This window comes from Cricetulus griseus, chromosome 5 (genome assembly GCF_003668045.3).
Source record: "Cricetulus griseus strain 17A/GY chromosome 5, alternate assembly CriGri-PICRH-1.0, whole genome shotgun sequence".
Classification (NCBI taxonomy): Eukaryota; Metazoa; Chordata; class Mammalia; order Rodentia; family Cricetidae; genus Cricetulus; species Cricetulus griseus.
Genome location: NC_048598.1, coordinates 163,617,593 through 163,639,334, shown reverse-complemented (window position 1 = coordinate 163,639,334; position 21,742 = coordinate 163,617,593). Strand labels below are relative to the sequence as shown.

The 21,742-nt window shown below is 34.6% G+C and overlaps 1 protein-coding gene across 6 annotated transcripts in view; it reads left to right on the top strand.

Moving 5' to 3' along the window:
- The window catches only part of Dgkb (diacylglycerol kinase beta), a 649,271-nt gene that overhangs the window by 151,454 nt on the left and 476,075 nt on the right, over nt 1-21,742 (top strand). For all 6 annotated transcript variants that reach the window (XM_035445438.1, XM_035445436.1, XM_035445435.1 and 3 more), the window contains one exon: nt 1,910-2,008. In XM_035445438.1, coding sequence (XP_035301329.1) covers nt 1,910-2,008 — 99 coding nt within the window. The remainder of the gene's footprint in view (nt 1-1,909; nt 2,009-21,742) is intronic.

Here is a 21,742-nt window from a genome sequence, read left to right as displayed (position 1 = left end):
CTGAACCTCTTGCCCTCAATTTTAAGATATTTACACAATATCGAAGAGTAAAATTTTATCTCTGTGGCAAGCAGAGATCAAGAGAAGCCCTAAGACACAACTTCTGCATGAGATTTTCATACTCTCATATGTTCATTTTCTAGAGCTCATATAACAAAATGCCATAAGATAGGTGGTTTATGACAACATCAATTTGTTGTTTTATCACCAGCGAGACAAGAAGTCTAACATAACAATGTCAGCAAGGCAATATGCCTGTGAAGGATTTGGGGAAGTGTCCTTTGCCTTTCCTACGTTCTGACAGTTCTCTGGAAGTCCTTGGTGTTGCATGCTTTGTACAGACAGTACTCACATATCAATCTCTTGTAACATGCAACATTCCCACTCTTTCGGTATCTCCCAATACAGATTTCCTTTTCCCTATAAGGCTTCTAGTCAGTAGATCTGGCCCAGAAAAATCCAGCATGAATGTATCTTAACTAGTATATATTAACATATATTCTATTTATTTAAAAAAGTTTCACATTGACTGGTATCAGAAGTGAAGATTTTGACTTTTACATAGTATACAGAGTAGAACCTATCCACCTCACACTTGGCAGCCTGTTGCCAATGCATACAAATATCCAGGACTATTATTTATGTTATGAGAATAGCTTCAATAAACCGATATATTTAAGAGCTAGTTTATGGAAGCTGTGTTTTTCTTGCCCAAGCATAGTGTAGGTTTACTTAGTTCTATTGTACACAGGGATTAGGCTATTTCTCTATCTTTAATGCCTCTTATCTCTTGGCAAAAGTCATCACTGCTTAAGAAGATGCTCACCCTACCTTTCTAGACATGTTTATGTGCTACTGTGAGAAAGAGATGCTTGTTGGATGGATACATAAAGGTACTTTTATTTCCTATAATGCAGCCAAATGGGCACTAACTATAGAACAAACACTTGAACTCCAAGGCAGGGGCCTTGTGACAGATGTTTTAGAATATAGTACAGCAGACATCTTCCTTCAATGTAGTTCTGTCACCAATAGTAAATCAACAATGTGTGTACACTCAGTGGCTTACTAACTGCTTAACTAGGGAATTATTACAACTATGGATAAATGGAGCAGACTTCTGAAATTAGTTGCAAATAAAGATTGCTATGGTATTTTTTAACAAGGCGCATTACACTGTTAAAATATATGGTTTCCCTGAACTATGAATATTTTATACTAAACTGATATAAGGTGATAAGTGAGTGATTTCTAAATATTTTTGAGTAAGAATTATTTTTATCAAATATTTGACTGATCATCACATTGATTTAAAACATAACTAATTAATACATTTTCTTATACATTTAAAATTAAAGTTGTGATCAGGCTTGATAAAAATATCAGCTAAGTTTCATACATATTGTAAAATAAATATCACATTATATGATTACATGCTAACTGAATGCCGGGCTGGTAAATACAATATAAAGATACACTTTTATAATCATAATCATCTTCTTTTATTTATATCCTGCTCCTACTGAGATGAATCTCAGGTTACATTTACATATTGAATTACAAAGTTAAAACTAATGATGGGATCAATTATGCCCCATACTGAGCTGTGCACTTTGGAATGACTTTGAGAAAACAGGAGGGTCAAAAAGAAAAAGAAAACATTCACAGTGCACAGTAGTTTCAAGATTATGCTGAAAGATAAGCAGGGGAACACTGTAATGGGCAATAATTTGTGTTTGTCACAGAAAGCAGGATTGTTAGATATAAAATTTGCAGTCAATTTTGAGCCTTTTTGTTCTTACAATTATTCTAATGCACTTATACTGTATTATTGCATCTAAGTTTCAATTCACTCTTCCCTGGATGTATTGTCATGTAGATTTGATATTGTTCCTTTCTCCTTTCTTAGCTGCACAATAAATGTGCTTCACATTTGAAGCCTGAATGTGACTGTGGACCTCTGAAGGACCATATTTTGCCACCCACCACAATCTGTCCAGTGGTATTGGTGAGTTTGTCCTTATCGTTTGGATGTCACTTGTGGATAATGTGAATAACTGGAACATTGTACGAATAAGTATTTCTGGAAATAATTTTTCATTAGTCAAGGCAAAACTGTCAGCCTGACCCACATCATAACTCTGCTCATGCCATTCTCTTTGTCCTTGTGTAGAAAACAAGGTGGGGTAAAGTATGCTCAAATTGAAGCTAATTCGAGTGTTGTCTTAGTCATGCTGTACTTACCAGAAGTTATATGGGCAGAATCCTTCTATATTTTACATATTTTATAGACTTAGCTTCCCAGAATAATGAAGTTACTCTTGTGGGCAGTTTTGCTAGGAATGCACATTGTATGTATTCACTTTGAAGTTTCTCCTTTAGGTCAGAGGCTACCTGAAATGGTGTCACAGACTCACTAGGTGTTTTTTTAAAACAATAAATTTTAAAACAATAAATTTTACTACTTAGAGATTATTTACTTAAGAAAATAAATAACTATAGAAATTAAAAATGAAGGGGGGATAGTTCTGAGAGGAATGTTAATAAGGATAGCAACAGCCGTTCAAAGATAATATTCATTTTCAGTACAAAATTGTTCCTAAATGTTATATAAAATCCTTTTATATAACACATATCTCATTTTCAAACCAACATGGGAATTAAGTGACTGGAATTTGGTTTTATGTAACAAAAATATAACAACTAAGAATTATTAGACAAATACTTTTTTAAAGGTCAACTGAGAAATTAATCAAATTACTCAATTTTCACCCACTTATGATTCATATTGTGATTATCTGCAAAATGCTGATGGCATCCTAAATATGTTTACTTACAAAATTTTTATGAAGCCTTTATTTTGTCAAATCACTAAAAGCAAAGAAAATATCTTCATATTGCTGAAGATAGTATTAATTAATTTTAATTTCTTTCCTCAATGTTATATTTTATAATAATTATAATTTCATAATTAATTATGAATATTGACTCATAACATACTTTAGATTTTAAATTAATTTGCTGTTGTCTTAATGATTTTATAGAGTCAAAAGTATTATAGAAATTTTACAGTATTTTTCTTTTCTTTAAAAATATAATGTTTCTGACTCAGATACATTGTTGACATGAGGTTTTAACTCACATAAAAAGTCTAATTTGTTTTTGCACCATCAAGATTCAGGTGGGATACCCTGCTCAGTGATCCCCATGTTGACCATGCTATATCACACAATGTCAATCATGAGGCTCAGCCTTATTTTTCTATTACTAGTTTGTTTGGAAAATTGATGGCTTAGTAACATGTGTTCCATGGATATCCCTGCCTTCCAGCAATCTAGAAAAAAAAAACAAAACATAAAAACAAACAAACAAAAAACCTTCCTTGCTACATTTGATTCTGAAAAGTTATTTTATATAATCAAATATTTATGTGCTATTTATCATGATTTGTATCTTAACATTTGTCATTGGCTCATTAGACTACAGGTTATTCTGAAACATGTTCCTCTCTGAGGCAAATTTCTTATCTACCTTTAAGTGACTTTCATTATGCCTCACTGTCCTTTCTTTTTCTCAGGACTCTTTGCTCATCGTCTTTCCAGGGGTTCTGATTCTACCTTGCCTGAATTGGTCCTTCACTTGGGTCTTGTTTGTTGTGTCAATATTTTGCATATTTACTTTTCTTCCTAAACAGATCTTATGTCTCTGGCTGATTTTATTTCTGTGCTAATAATGGACATGCAGAGATATAATCTAGGAATTCTATCCTTTGTTCACTTCAACACATCCAACATATTATTATTAGTTAATGTAGTAGCATTCATGCTTGTGTACTGAGTTCACAAATTAGAATAGATGCTGTTTTAAGAATATTCATTCATTCAGCAAGCATCTATCGAGTGACAAAGAATATTTTAGTGTAGAATTAAGGAGTACAAAAGGAATACCACACTATTGCCTTCATAGATCTTACATTCCAGTTGGGTGAAATAATCATCAAGAGTAATACAAATAAGTAAACTATGTAGACCCTGGCTGTACTAAAACATGTGGAAACAGAATGATGGTTGTCAAGAGTTGGGGAAAGGAGAATAGGCTTGTGCTGGCTAGTTATATGTCAACTCAACACAAGCTAGAGTCATTGAAGAGCAGAGACCTTCAGTTGAAAATAATACTCTATAAGACCAAGCTTCGGGCAAGCCCATAGGGCATTTTCTTAATTAGTGATTGATGTGGGATGGCCCAGGACATTGTGGATGGTGCCAGCCCTTGCTGGTGGTCCTGGGTTCTATAAGACAGCCAGTTTGACAAGCTATGTGGAACAACCCAGTAAGCGATATCCCTTCATAGACTCTCTATCAGTCCTTCCTCCAAGTTTTGACCCTGTTTAAATTACTGCCCTAACTAATTTTAATGATGAATATGATAAACCTATTCCTTCCAACCATGATTTCATCATAGAAATAGTTACCCTAGCTAGGATAAAGGGCTGTTGTTCAAAGGGAGGAAAAATCCCTATTATACAGGAACTCTCAGTTTAGAAGTGTAATTTGAACTATGATGGCTATAAATAAGACTGTTATACAGGACATTAAAAAATTGCCAACAGGCTAGACTTCAGGTGTTTTTATCATAAAAATGCACAGAAGGATTTGATTTCCTCTAGTATTGATATAATCCAATAATAAAATCGTAGCAAAGTCATTATTTGTCTTTATTTGTAACTCACGAATCATGGCATTCTCCTTCCAATATAGTAGGATAAAGGTCCAGTACACAGTGGTATTTTTGTAAAAACAAGCAATACAAAGATAGAAAATAAAATATTAGTTACTATCATATTTGAAAATAAGGATTAAAATAGAGGGACCTTTTTCATTGTATTGATTGAGGCAAAATTTCTTCTTTATTTATTTATTTATTTATTTTTGAGAAAGGAGTCTGTTTTAGAAACGACTTGCTTCCGTGAGGTTTTGGTTTGCTTATAGGAATTCACTTTGAGTAACTACATTTTTTAAATCTGATCTGGACTTTTGAAATTAGTGCAAGACTTTAGTACATCATAATAATCTGTAGTATATTTTATTGAATGACATAGAAATGTTATTTTGAATATCTTAGTCATACCTAATCAAAAACATATGATAATTTTAGTGTAAAGAACACAATAAAATCACATTGAATAAATTCTTAATCTACATACAAGAAGTTCATTGAAGAAAGATATTTGAAGGAGACATCATGAGGCATTATGGGGAAAGAGCTTAATGAAATTTTAGCAAAGACATAATCTCTAAGACAGGAGATACTGGATATATTGGAAGGGCAAAGAATGATATTAATAGCTCAACCAGAATGTGTAGAAGGAGAATTTTACAAATGAAGGAATTTTATTTTGTATAGGGTAGTCAGACTATTATAAATTAGTTACATTTTATTCTGAATCACATGAAAATTTGTCAGAATATTTTCTCTGGATAAGGAGTGATATGATTTATAATTTGAAGTAAAAAAAATTGTCTGCTGTGATGGAACAAAGATACAGAATTTACATATTTGGAAAGAGAGAGCCAGATACTTGGGGATAGTCTAAGACCTGTAATAAGTCTCAAAACTGGATAGAAGTTAACTCTGAAGTCACCCAGTAAGATGAAAACTAAAGGGATCAAAGAATGCATCACTATTTAGCATACTGCATTTAGAACATAGCTAGAAAGCTCAAGTAAATGTGATTCTCTGGTCAAACCTTCCATCAGGTTTTTTTTTTCCAGGTATATCACAATTACAAGAGAAGAACAGTAATTGTCCAGCATAAATTGTCCTGCTACCTTACTCCATATGAGGTGAACAGAAAGAATTGAGGAGTCAAAAAGGTCTACACAACAACAATTATATAAAAACAATAACCTTGGTTAAGCAGGGAAATAAGAGAATGGTACATTTTTGACAACCATGGACTGGGGGAGTCTTTGAGTTAGGGTTAATGGCATTAGGTAGCAATAATGAAGGAGAGAGAAATACAAATCATGAAAGACTAGAGCTTTTGGTCATGAGAAGTACGAACTTATTTGAAAATCAGTGAGCCCATAAACCAGATAGCAATTGTTATAAATTTGTACACAAATAATAGAGAAATTAAGGAGATAAAAGGATGATGTAGGAGCAAACACCAAATATTACCACTCCAGAACTACATGGAACCAATTTGTCTACCTTCCTCCAGATTTTGGCCCATGCTTCCTATTTGTCTTATCTCTCCAATTGGACCCCTCATGGAACAATATTCCCAAGTCCCAAATCCATTTCTTATCTTGGACTCTCCACCATAAATTGCAAATTAATCACTGAGTCTTATTGTAAAATTCATAATCTTGTCTCTTTATGTCCCCTGAATCATTGACAATGTCCCACCTGGGATTGTCTATCCCAGTGACATCCTTCCAGAACTGATTCCCTCCATATGCCTCTCAGATGATTTCTGGGTCTATATTCAAAAATGCAAATATGAAATGTCTCTTTGATGCATAAGTTAATTGCAAAAATTCCTTACTTGAATTCCAAGCTCTCTTCTATAGTAAACAAAGTTATTTCCTGGATCAACCCACCCAGTCTCTTGCAAACCACATAAGACACTGGAAATCAAGGATAACTGAAGTACTTATAATTTTCAAAGTACAACTGTTCTCTCAACTTCTGCAGTCTTGTATATGTTAATAAATCAGGTGAAATTACTTTATCTTAGAATTCCTCCCGCCTTGCTAAGTAAGAATTAAAGGTAATTTTTGTAAAATGGAGTAAATACATTGAATATTACACACATTAGCTATTTAAAGGTTCATCGTTTAAACAAAACAATGCTCTGCTTAGAGAATTGGTTAAACTGCCCAAACTAGTGGCCACTGAACCCTTTATAATTGGTGGACTGTCATGACCATCCCAGGAATGAACATACATAGTTATCTGCTATAAAATTTTAGTATTTATTCAAAGAAAATCAGTCTCCCTCACAAAAATGAAGATTAACTAAGTGTTTTGTTATCAATGCTTTCCCTTGGTAGAAATTCCATGCCTTGTAATTTACATGGCTTAGTTTTTGGATTAGTTTTTACCATGAAGGCCAGGGTTGTTGAGCTTAGTTATTATAAAATGACCTTTCATGTAGTCCTTATCACACCATACAAAATGTTAAAGAAGAATTCAAAATAACTGATTGTTTGCTATTACTCCTTAGCTATTTTGCTGGAAACAGCTTTATTGAAATAAGGTGCACAAGCCATAATATTTGACCTCTTATAGCGCATATTCAATAGGGCATATTCAGTAATGTTCAGTGTACTTAGAGTTGTGCAGCCACTACTACATCATCTCATGATCTGTGTATGCCTGTCTGGGCCTGTCTTTATTTCTTCTTGTAATAAAAGTGTTGAGTTGCAATAGAGAAGTTGTTTAGTGTTAGTATTTCTTATCAGAAATGTCACTCCACATCCTTTCCACAATTGAAACTCTCAGTGTTTTTTACTGCAGCTATTCTGGTGGTTGGACGGTTTTCTATAATATTTAATATTTAATCCTCCTTATTTCAGCTCCCCACTGCAGAAAAGACATGTTACAAGAGAAAGAAAGATATGTTGTTTTTTCCAAGTTAAATGTATTTACTATAAATAGCTGATTTATGATAAGCTTTGTTTTATAAAATGAGAAGTATGAGAAGTTTGCTATCAGTGAGATATTATACAAATGTAAACACACAGAGAGAGAAATCATTTTACTGATGTGAGGCTGTGATATGCATGGCCAACAGGCATCTACAGCCTAAAAAGTTAGGGAAACCTGAAGAGTGCAGAAATTTGTAATGAAGGTTGTGTTGGATTAAATCATATGATGGTTCGGAAATCTGCAGTTATATATCTGGGTGTACAGTATGTTTACTATGGATTTGAAAGTTAAAAAAACTCTAAGAACCTTTTGAAAAAAGCATAGCCATGGAACATTGAGGGGAAAGGAAGAAACATGGGGCACTGGTGTCAGGATCTTTAATGAGATGTTGTCATTTAAGTGTGAGCACTGGATATAAAAGGATGTCATCTCCTTCAGAATGTCCCAGAATGACTGAATATATATATATATATAATATATATATATATATATATTGAATATATATTCACTAACACTAAACAACTTCTCTATTGCAACTCAACACTTTTATTACAAGAAGAAACAAAGACAGGCCCAGACAGGCATACACAGATCATGAGATGATGTAGTAGTATAAATATATATATATATATATATATATATATATATATTGAAATAATGTATAATATGAAAGTCATCAATAAACAAACAATTCAGTTCAAAAGGCTAAGATAAGTACTTGAAGTATGTATATGAGTTATCTATAATAATTTGTAAATAGGCATTTTCTCATCACTCATCAATAAAATGCATGATACAAATTACAGATTTATAACACATGCCCACCTGAAATATAATAAAAGTTAAAAGCCTAGATTTCTTCTAAGCAAGTGACTGTTCCTCCGCTGCAGGTGGAAGAGTACCTAGAGTCACCACTGTAGACCACACAAAATGAGTCATCTGCACCTGAGTTCTGACAGGCACTACTTTATTATATCAGCTTAGTTAGTAACGTTTCTCCCAATTTCTCTTTGGAAAATAGAAGGATATGATAGATTATGGAAACCAATTGAAAATATACCTAGCATTAGAAAATGATTACTTTATATCATTTCTTAATATGAAGATTGCACTACAATTTAAAAACTAAATTTTAATTATGTAAATAATCATGAAATCTAAAAAGACACAAGAATTTCATTTTAATTTTGGAAAATAAAGGAACCATGTAATAAATAACCTCTTTTGTACATAGATCTTTTCCTTATATTTCTCTAACTAAATCTGATATGTCAAATGACATGCTACTTTAATATTTAAATATATATAATTAGCGTTTCAGCGGCCCTGCTCAGAAACATCTGACGCTGTGGATCTGCTTACTGGATCCAAACTGGACAGCAGGACCCAAAACACCCAGACACTGCCAAGGCCCCAGTAACAGTCCACCTCCATCCACTGGCCTAGGTAGGCCAGGGGCTATTTCTGGTTCCAGTTTGACTGTCCTGTTTGGGGACATTTGAGGTCAGGGATCTACTCACTGGATCCAAACTCCTCAGTGGGATCCAACACACCTGGACACTGCTGAGGTCCCGGTAACAGTGCCACCTCAATCCACAAGAAGAGGATAGACATCAGAGTATTGGATCTTTTTGCATCTATCAGAAGGGAACCTTGATCCCATACTCATCAGGAGAGGAAGACACTCCTGCTACACCCACCAGAAGAAAGGATGAGAAGAGGACAATGTAAAAGCATATTTAACAACAGAAAATCCAATATGACACCACGGGAGACTAGAAACCATACACCAGCAAGACCCGAACATTGCAATGCAGATGAAGCAGAAGAGAATGACCTTAAAAACATCTTCATGAAAATGATAGAGGACCTCAAAGAGGACATGAGAAAATCCCTTAAAGAAATGGGAGAAAAAAAAACCAAAAATACAAGATATCAACAAATCTCTCAAGGAAACAGTTCAAGACCTAAAAACTTAAATAGAGACAATAAAGAAAGCACAATCTGAGGGAATGCTGGAAATAGAAAATCTGGGAAACAATCAGGAATGACAGACATAAGCATAACCAAAAGAATACAAGAGATGGAAGAGAGAATCTCAGGAGTTGAAGACACACTAGTGGAAATAGACTTATCAACCAAAGAAAATCTTAAGCTCAACAAAGCCCTAAGACAAAATATCCAGGAAATATGGGCTACCATAAAAAGAGACCCTGGATGCCAGCCCAGAATACTATACCCAGCAAAGCTTTCAATTAATATTGATGGAGAAAAAAGATATTCCACAAAAAAAAACAGATTCAAACAATACATATCCACCAATCCAGCCCTACAGAAAGTTCTGGAAGGAAATCTGCAACCCACGGAAGCTAACTACAACCAGAAAAATATAGGCAATAGATAATCAACAGCCAATAGAAAACAGGGATAGAATACCACACATAATTTCACCACCATCACCAAATTAAAAAGAAACAAGAATGAACAATCAATGGTCATTAATATCCATCAACATTACTGGTATTAACTCTCCTATAAAAAGACACAGATTGGCAGAATGGATAAGAAGACAGAATCCATCCTTCTGCTGAATAAAGAAATGCACCTCAACTTCAAAGACAGATGGTATCTAAGAATTAAAGTTTGAGGAAATATTTTCCAATCAAATGGACCCAAGAAAGAAGCGAGGGTAACAATCCTATTATCCAAAAAATTGGACTTTAAACTAAAAGCAATCAAAAGAGTTGAAGGAGGTCACTTCCTACTCGTCACAGGAGAAATCCATCAGTATGAAGCCTCAATTCTGAACATTTATGCCCCAAATACAAAGGGTTCCACTTTGTAAAAGAAACATTACTAAAACTCAAATCACACATAAAACTGCACATACTTATAGTGGGAGACTTCAACACCCCACTCTCACCACTGGACAGGAACACCAGACAGAAACTTAACAAAGAAACAAAGGAACTAATCAAAGTTATGGCCCAATTGGACTTAACAGATATCTATAGAACATTCCATCCAAATACAAAACAATTTACCTTCTTCTCAGCACCACATGGAACCTTCTCTAAAATCTACCACATACTTGGCAACATAGCAAACCTCAACAGGTACAAAAAAAAAATGAAATAACCCCCTGTATCTTATCAGACCACCATGCTTTAAAGTTAGAATTCAACAAGAATTACAGTAAACCTACAAACTAATATAAAATACTATAAATAAACTAATATAAATGAACAGATATGCTACTTAAATAGACCTATAGCCCATAGCGAAATAGAAGCAGTCATCAGAAGTCTCCCAACAAAAACAGCCCAGGGCCAGATGGCTTCAGTGAAGAATTAGACCAGAAATTCAAGGAAAAGCTAATACCAATTCTCCTCAATGTATTCCACACAATAGAAGCAGAAGGGTCATTGCCAAACTCTTTTTGCCAGGCTACAATCACCTTGATACCCAAGCCACACGTAGACACAACTAAGAAAGAGAACTACAGACCAATATCCCTCATGAATACTGATGCAAAAATTCTCAATTAAATACTGGCAAATCGAATCTAAAAACACATATGAGAAATCATCCACCATGATCAAATAGGCTTCATCTCAGGGATGTAAGGATGGTTCAAAATATGAAAATCTATCAACGTAATCCACCATATAAACAGACTGAGGAAAAAAAAACATGATCATCTCACTAGATGCTGAAAAAGCCTTTGACAAAATCAAACACCCCTTTATGATAAAGGTCCTAGAGAAATCAGGGATAACAGGAACATACCTCAACAAAATAAAAGTAATAAACAGCAAGCCGGCAGCCAACATCAAATTAAATGGAGAGAAATTCAATGCAATTCCTCTAAAATCAGGGACAAGACAAGGCTGTCCACTCTCTCCATAACTCTTCAAATTTGTCCTTGAAGTTCTAGCTAGAGCAATAAGACAACAAAAGGAGATCAAGGGAATACAAATTAGAAAGGAAGAAGTCAAACTCTCACTATTTCCAGATGATATGATAATCTACATAAGTGACCCAAGAAACTCTACCAGGGAACTCCTACAGCTGATAAACACCTTCAGCAAAGTGGCAGGATACAAGATTAACTAAAAAAAAAATCAGGAGCCCTACTATATACAGACGATTAGAGGGCTGAGAAAGAAATCAGAGAAAATCACCCTTTACAATTGTCACAAACAACATAAAATACCTTGGGGTAACACTAACCAAAATAGTGAAAGACCTGCACTGTAAGATTTTGAGTCTCTAAAGAAAGAAACTAAAGAAGATACCAGAAATGAATATATTATAATTAACTGTATTTTAGTGTATTGTGAATTACCATGAGGAATAGTTAAAAAATATTTCTCGATTGAGCACATACAAAGTATGCTCTGTTTGTGGTTACCACCTTGTCCATTCCTTTTCCTCATTTTGTTGTAAGTAATCCTTTCATGGCCATCTTCAGAAAGAACACACTCTCCTACTTCCATTCACCTGTGCAAAGTATCACTGTCACATTCTATTTTGTTTTACAAATGACTATAATTTGCAGAGATTTAGTTCCTTCTGTCCTACAAACACATCTCCAATACAGGAGCATAATAGCTGGAATATTTGTGTAATCAACACCTTGTATTGACAGGAATAGTGAATTTTATTTTCTAAATTAACTTCAATTGGTTATCCCATCTCCATTTAAACTTGAACACTGCAGTTGAAGGTATAACCACAGCAGTATCCATTAACAACAAGAGACTGCATCTTAAAGAATTGATATATCAAGCATTTATTTCCTTTTGGACAAGTGAGAAATTCTTTCTGGGATAATCAATCATGTTATAGTACCTTATTAAGTTTTAGTAATTGAGTTTATACTAATGCCAACAAGATAAATAGTGAAACTTCTTATATCACAGAAAGGGAAACAAAATTTATTGGGAAATTTAGGATCTGTGAATATTCTTTAGCTTAGAGTCAAATGGTCTTGATTCTACCTCTCTTCTTCACTGTTAACTCTGTAATGTGGCCAATTATGGTGTTACTGCAGCAGCTATCTACGTAGTCCTACGTATAACACCCTCGGAGAACCATATGCCATATTAACTTCTCCTCTTCCGATCTCTCTTACTCTTCCACAATTTTAAGAATTCTAAATTATACATTGTAAATATGGTGATTGCATCTTAAATAGCAGAGGGTATGCGAAGTCTTCCTTAGAGCATGTGTTAAACTAAGTCACTACTCCACAGAATGTCAGAAGGTCTGCTGGAGTGACGATGATATGCGAGTCTTCTTCACAGCTCAGTTATTATGGGATCTTTTTGCGTCTACCTATCACTTACCTCATGCAAGTGAGAATTAATAACGGCAAGCACAATGCTGAGCATCAGCCCATGATAGGAGAAGGTACACATCTGAATTCCCTACAGTTCTGAAACTTGTGAACTGTCTGCTACTTTCTTCCATAGATGTAGTGTGTGGTGGAGAGGTGTGAACCCTCGAATGAGGCTGGAGCATGCTGCTCTGAGTGTCACATTTAAGATTTATACAGTTTTGGATGTTTCACTCTTCTTTTCCATTTCCCTCTTTGACCTTCAGCAACAGCAATTGAACTCATGTATCTCCTAGAAATATTTTGTATAGCCTACCTATGATTTGTACCCATGGAGTTTTCTTCTTCATCTTTTTTTTTTTATCAAAAGAATGGGGATAAAGTACATTGTCAGTTCTCAATAAATGTTTCATCAGTGTCATTACTTAATATTCATTTAATTAATATTCATTATAGGTCAATTCATAATTGTCATCATGGTAATGATAGGCAAAAGGAATCTCATTTTTTCTATATTTTGAAACTGTAAAAGATTCAGTTTCACGGTATTATTCATAAAGGAAAGCTGCTTTGTATTTATTTAATTTTTAAGATTGGTGGTATTAAATTGTAGCATGCAAATCCCAGTAAGCAGTGCAGATCACTAGAATATGATGGTGCATCTAAAATAGGCCTACATTTGTTTCTAGCTTGGCATATTCCTCATATTTAATACTAAAGTCTACATCACAGAAAAGAGGGCAACACAGGATGTCATTATGTGGTTATTATCTCATCTGTTCTGTGAGATAGACCATAATGCATTACATTGTCCTGGTTAGATTTACAGTGCTATGTTCTGAGGAAACCATCTGTATGCTGATGTGCAGTAACACAGACACACAGACACACACACACACACACACACACACACAGAGAGAGAGAGAGAGAGAGAGAGAGAGAGAGAGAGAGAGAGAGAGAGAGGGGATCTTATTTCTTATGAAAGGGCTATTATCTATGTTGCATTATATTTGTTTCTACCTATAACCATAGAGGTCTATTTTTGTTTATTTTTAATAGAACTATGACAATATTTCTATAAGTTTCTATGATAGTTTCTACTTAAAATATAGTTGTACATAGAGTAAGTTATAACTGTTTTTAAGGAAACAAACTGCACCATGGAAAGTTTATCGCAGCTCACAGGAAAGCCAAACTACAGTGCCAGTACATGTAATTTGGAAATTTGAGGAAGATAAAATCTAATGGAAATCAAAAATCTGTACCCATACATAAACATCAAAGGGATTTACAACCATAACAAGATGAAAAACTTAATGTAAATTCAAAGAAAACAAAAAAAACTAACATATGTTTGTGATTCAAAAATAAGAATGTGGGATTGCATACTGATGAATGATTTAGGCTATTTTATAAGTAATTGCCAACAAAGTTTAAGGAAGATCACAGAAACATATAGTATGGAACAAAAACGTGCGTAAATTCATGCCAAAATTAAGTGCGAACTAGAGATTTATTTCACAAAATGTTAAAAAAATTGATAGTGTTAGTTTGTATTTTCTGAAAATTTGATTTTAGTTGCTTAAGGAAAAAATGAAAGATCCAAGTTTGATAGTGTTTATCTGGAGAAACACTTTTATTTTTATGTGATACGGAGATCAATATATGGCAGTGTTAAGCATTGCCTTGCATTTCATCAATATCACAACTGTCAATGCAACATGGAAGTATAGTTCTTGCATTTTTGTTCTGCATTTTTATAACAAGAGTTAATTTCGATATAGAATGGTGGCTTACGGCTAAGTTTCATTTTAGTATTTCCCCAAATCATAATAATTCTGCAACTACAGAACAAGGATGTAACATATCTCATAGACTTTGCATAGATTGCATTACTGAAATTTCACTACAAAGAATTAAAGTAATAGCAATTGCAATTTTATTGATGAAGGATATTAGTGCAGATATATACTCCAAGTTAACACAGTTGAAACATATGACTAGAGAGTTGAAGGATAAGGAAGGAATGAAGAAAGAAAAAAGAAGCCCAAGTGCACCAACATTGGAATAATGCATAGTCAACATGAAGGGTAGCTGTCCTCCCCAGGTGCCATGGAGTACCAAGACAGTGCCCTCGATTCCAGAAGAATATTTTTCAAGGGGAAGGTGCCCTGCCCTTCCTAAAAAGAAGAAATAAGCAAAACTAAAGAGTTTTTTTTTTTAATTTTAGGTATACCAACAAAAAAATCATACTGAACACAAAGAATCCATGTCTTCAAGTTGACTGATACCCTTTGACAATTCCTGTACAATTCTTCTTATTTCATGAAATTATTCCAAAGTTGCCTGAAAAGGAAAAGGTATTCAAGCACATAAAATTGAAAAGAATAATGAGGAAGAACTGTTCTAACAGCCCTAGCAATAGTTTGTCCATTTAAAGATACCATAATTAAATGATGTGTAAATGGCACTATATATTAAGAACTGGTGGAAAGTATCAAAACACATATAATTGTGTGTAATAATGAAATATTGCATAAACCTCAAGTCACATTTGCTAGAACATTAGGCATGTTGAGGTTGATGTATACCTACCTGCAACACTCAAAAGAAAACTAAATTCTATGTCATGTCTAACCTCAAATAATCCACATGAATTAAATATGTAATTTCTGATGAGAACAGTATTAAAGACCCCTTTTCCTAAAAAGAGAATATTAAAATGTTGGGCAACTCATAAAGGAAAATAGTTTTAAGTGGTAAATATTAAAATTTTCAAATCAGTGTCAAAACTTAGTATGCTACACGATATCAAATAGCAATCCTTGTAAAATCCATGCAATTGCCAAAATTCTTCCTTGTCATCACATATGTGTCAAACTGGATGTTCTAGTAAAACACTGGCAAGGCAAACTTTCCACAAACTGAGACATGAAAGTGTCCAGATAATGGAATTTCTCTATTATTTTTTTCTGCTTGTCCTCTTCCTGGGATGATTGTGGTAGACAGAATAGATATTAACTTTAGAAGTTAATACTTTGTATTACTGTCATCTCCTGTATTTAAGATGTTGAATGCTTCCCAAACTAGACTATCTGAAAGCCATTAGACATAAAAGGATAGATTCAACCTAGCAAAAATAATTTTTCTTGCTTAGGTCAATCTGTGTTGCTGTTTACCCAGGAAGTGTTGTAATTCCATTAGAGCCTCTAGAGCCCCTCTGTGTGGTGACATCCAGATGACAAAAGTTGTCACTTGAGGTCTCCCTTCCCTTCCTCATCCTTTTTCCTTGTTAGTTGGTCTATGTTTATTTAGTGTGGTATTCTACTTGACAAGCACTAGCTATGGTGTATTGGGGAAAGAGAGTCTCAAATAAGATGTCTCCACCAGTCTGACCTGTGGGAAAGCCTGTGACATATTTTCTTAATTAGGGATTGATATGTGAGAGCCAAGCCCACTCAGTTGTATAAGAAAGCAGGTTGAGCAAGCCATGAGTAGCAAGGCAGCATGAGAGCTCTTCTCTGGCCTCTGCTCCAGTCCCTGCACCCAAGTTTAGGCCTGGAGTTATTGCTCAGGCTTCATGTAGTGATGAAGTTTGCCACCTGACTTGTAAGCTGAAATAAATCTTTTCCTCCCCAAGTTACTTTTTGTCATGATGTTTTATCATAGCAAGAGAAACCCAGAAACACCCTCTCAAGAGTCATGCCATTTCTATCTTCATTTACCTAAGCTACACTAATCCTGAAAGAATGTTGCTTTGCAACATTCTCTGCTCTTCTATAGTAATGCATATTCTATACTGTCCACAAGTGTTTTTCAAAGTATTTCCCCTGATTATTGTTTCCTCCACACCCATGAGGTGTACTGTGCCTCCCTTTTTTCATTCTAGCATTCTCTGACTTCACTCTTCCTATGACTAGTTATTTTTCTTGATTTTTTAAACCTGTCATAATGTTTCATATATGTATACTGTAATTTAAAATAGAACACCAAACAAAATCTCTAACCACCCAGCTTTTTTAGCAGTACCACTGTGTGCTTGAGAGTCCCTCCCAATAGAACAACCATCTTGTCTTCTATGCAGAGTCATTTCCCCTGTTTGCACGTGAATCTGTCTCTTGACTGTCGCTTAAGCATACTCAGATGTGGAGAACCATTCTCAGGTTCTTGTCTTTCTTCCTTCTCACTCCACATCATTACTCAGTTCTGATGATGAAAGTTTTCAGTATCCTATTAAGTTAAGTTATTAGGGATGGGGGCACAGGAGTTGAACATAAAATAGGGATTTGGCTGTCTGTGATTATGGAGGAATGGAAAGCCCTTGAGGGGGGATGAAGACATTCTAGAAAAACAGAGAAGTAGACACCCAACCTGAGGTTACCAAGAATGTGTTCTGATGGACAGTAGCCATGGTCATAACCTCACTGGGGAATTTGGGGCAAAAAAAAATAATATACCACTGACTTGCTCTCATTTACCTGAAGTTATGGGTTAGCACTATCTGACTACCTCAATACATCATAGACAGTGATCTCTGGAACCAGAAGCATCCCTGGAAGCATCTGTTCCTGTAAACAAAGATTTATCCTCTGGAAAATGGGGCTAGGAGCTCTCAGTACCTTCCATATTAGGTGTAGGTGCTTCCTGGAGAGACCCACAGAGCAGCATTGAGCTAGCAACAGGCTTTACTTGATCAAAATCCTTTCTAAGTCCTCTGTGGTATTTGACACGTTAGAAACACTCCTCTGCCATGTTCCCTATGGTTACTTCACCATATTCCTTTAATTTTATTTTTTCTTCTCCAAGCATGCTATGAAAAAAATATAGTTTCAGATGAATTTCATTATTGAAATACTAAAATCATCTATCATGTTTAAAAAAAAAGAACACACCTCTACCTGTTTGTATACAGAGTTGTCCCACTATTTGTTTCATTACTTAGTTTCCAACAAGCTTTATCTAATTTCTGGTGGTAAGTTCTGCTAAAGTATAAGCAAAACATGGATTCCTAACATATATGTATATATGCACACATATACTCACACACATACATACATATAAAATGTTAAAATAAATGTTGTTGAAAAATAAAATGTTTATTTACAAACTGACTGGAGTGTACTCCTAAAGAGCCTATAGAAACTAGCAGTTTGTCCTAATGCTGATCCAGTTTCCACTTAAAACAGCATATGTATGGTTTTAAAGTGAGTGTCAAATTCTAATAACAGAACTAAGTTTTATAAAATCTATTTCTAATTCTGATTTTTAGGATATAAAAGCTTGAAAATGAATATATATTAATTCATTACACATAGGTCTATAAATTGTTCTTCAAATTTATGTCATTGTTCCTTTTTTAATCCTGAAAATTCATATATAGATCATTTATTTATTTGATACAATTTTATTGAAATGGACCATAACCCATGTATTAGTGAAACATGAATAAATGGTTTTAGGTAGATTATTTTCATATGAATTCATACCTTTTTAGGAAGCATAACATGTCCCTCAGATTCCTTATGCATTTACTATTTTTATCATGTTTTATATAATCTCAATGTGTGGTATGATATAATATGCATCGTTTAAAAAGGAATATATTCTTAGGTGGGTACATATGTTCAGCTTAAAGAAAATATGGTATTGAAATAGTTTGAGCTAGGTTATGTGGTTTGGGGTATTTTAATAAGATAAAAATAGTTTGCACTTTTCATAAGCTTTATAAGTATAAATATTTATTTTAATATCCATATTTGCAAATGAGTATAGGGGTAAAAATATAGCTGCCTAGACACTTTGAAATTAAAATGATTTTGTGCACCAAATATATTAAAGTGCATGATGACATCTCCATGGAATTATCAGAAGACAATGTTGTATTTAGAGGCTTACCCAAACCTTAAAGATATTTTAGGCACTGTCTAATGAATGAATTATAAAACAAAGATACACATGCATTTGTTTAGTCAGATTTTATAGTGCAGTACTTGTAGCTCCCACTACGTACCAAAGTTCCTACTCATGCTAAATGGGTTTGAACATAAACTGTGCATGAAGATCTCAAGTGGTAGTCTCTTAATAGATGCCAGCCACTCTTTATTGCTACCCTCTTTTATTTCAGTAACATTTTAATTAATTCACACTGATTGAATAAATGTACATTGAGACTTATTTCCTAATGAGGGCGCATTTAGAGGAAAGGTTCCGCATCATCTTGATATCCTGTGGGTAATTATATTCTAATTATATGGTCAGGGGAAAAGAGGCTATAACTCAGGACTGATATTGTTCTCTGGGCCCAATTAATTACAAGCACATAATGAAAGTTCATGATAAGGTTGACTGGCAGTCAGTGTAAATTTTTGACTCAATTCAATTGTACCTAAAGTGAATACAGAGCTGGACTTTAACCTGGTTAGAAAATGCATTGGCATGAGATCATTGGATATTCAGATGAACAAAAGATCAGAACAAATTCTATCATATACTCTTTCTTCAAGGTTGTTTTTACAAAGAATGATGAAAAGGAAAACTAAGCTCTGGCTGTAATCATTATTATCAATATTCTTTCATTATCTATATTGATTCTGGGAAGCAGTAGAACACTGAACACATTTTATGTAGAGGAACAACAGGCATAGCAGACAGTATTATAGATGTATTATGGGTAGCAGATTGAGAGCTATTAATCTGTTATGTTAGCTTTTGGAAAATGGCTTGATTCTCTTTTCTCTCTTCTTGCTTATGCATCATTCATTCTTTCTCTTCTATTAGACTCAACTGATATATATGTAGATGTTTCTATCAGACATAAATATGTTGCTCTTATATGTTAGTAATGGGAGAAATAGTGAAGTAATCACAGTAAAAACCATATTACTGTGTGAATGTTGTGTGCACTGGTGCTTATGATCTTTTGTGATTTTTTAAATAAAGAGATTATTTACATGTGCATAGAGATAACATAGAACAATGAAAGTCTCTGAGATCAAAATAAAATGAATCTCTACTAAAAGTAAAATATGTAGAAATTATTTTTTAACTTTTTTAAAAAATGAGGTTATCAGATGTGGTGAGTATCTCTTTCCAGTCTGTGGGCTGCCGTTTTGTCTTGCTGACTGTCTCCTTTGCCTTATAGAAGCTTCTCAGTTTCAGGAGGTCCCATTTATCAATTGTTGACCTCAGTGTCTGTGCTACTGGTGTAATGTTCAGGAAGTGGTGTTCTGTACCAATTAACTCAAGGGTATTTCCCAATTTGTCTTCTAATAAAAAAAAATTGAGGTTATAATACATTACTCTTTTGTCTTCCCTCCCTTCAAGTCCACTTTTGTACTCCTGCTCACTTTCTAATCGTGGTCTATATTTCATGAATTGTTAGTATATCACATATTTACATGCATATGAAGATATGTACCTAAATACAACATGCTCAGTTCATATAATGTTACTTTTATATTTGCCTTTGGGGAGAAACATTTTTTCCTCAATTTTTTTAGTTAAATTAGAAACAATCCCAGTTCCCTCTCCATTCTCTCCTACTCTGTCCCCCCACTAACACACTACCTATCCCATACCATTTCTACTGCCCAGGGGGGGTGATGCCTTCCATTGGGGAATCCTCAAAGTCTATCATACTCTTTGGGATAGGGCCTAGGCTCTCCGCATGTGTCTAGGATGAGGGAGTATCCCTCTCTGTGAAATGGGCTCTCAAAGTCCATTCCTATACTTGGGATAAGTACTGATCTACTACAAGAGGGCCCGTAGAATTCCAAGGCCTCCTCACTGACACCCACATTTTTGGGGTCTGGATCAGTCCCATGCTGATTTCCTAGCTATCACTATAGGACCAAGAGCTCCCCCTTGTTCAGGTCAGCTGTTTCTGTGGGTTTCACCAGCCTGGTCTTTACCCTTTGCTCATCAGTCCTCCTTCTCTGCAACTGGATTCCAGTTCAGTTCAGTATTTAGCTGTGGGTGTCTGCTTCTGCTTCTAAGAGCTGCTGGATGAAGGCTATAGGATGGCTTATAAGTAAGTTATCAATCTCATTATCAGGGGAGGGCATTTAAGGTAGCCTCTCCTCTGTTGCTTAGATTGTTAGTTGGTGTCATCCTTGTGGATCTCTGGATATTTCCTTAGTGACTAATTTCTCTCTAAACCTATAATGGCCACCTCTCTTATGGTATCTCTTATTTTTTCTCCTCTATTCTTCCCGCTACACAACCTTCCTGCTCCCTTAACAAAGGTCTTTACTTGCCTAATGGATGCCAGGTAGGCTAAGTTGGTTGGCCAGTTAGCCCTATACATCTGTCTGTGCTCACCTTCCTAGGGCTGAGATTTTAAATCACATGTCACCATGCCAGCTATTTTATGTGGATTCTGGGGCTGGAGTTTAGGTTCATAAATTTGCATGTCAAGTATTTTTCCAACTGATATCACAGGCACAAATAAAATAATTTTGCTATTTAATTTCTATTAATACAAGCTTATAAAATTGACCTTAGTGATTAGGCAAGAGACTGTCTTCTCCAGTGGCATCTCACAAATTATACAAACATAAGAAAGGTTTGTATTTAAGAATAGTGCAGGCCCCATGCACAGCAAGAAACAAACTCAGTGGCATTTTTTTTTTAAGTTCTTTGTCTTAAAATACTTGGTCAGGGTTTTTGTTTGTTTCTTTGGTTTTTTTTTTAGAATTTTAATAAGACATATTTTAAATTAGAAACAAGCTTCTTTACATGTCAATC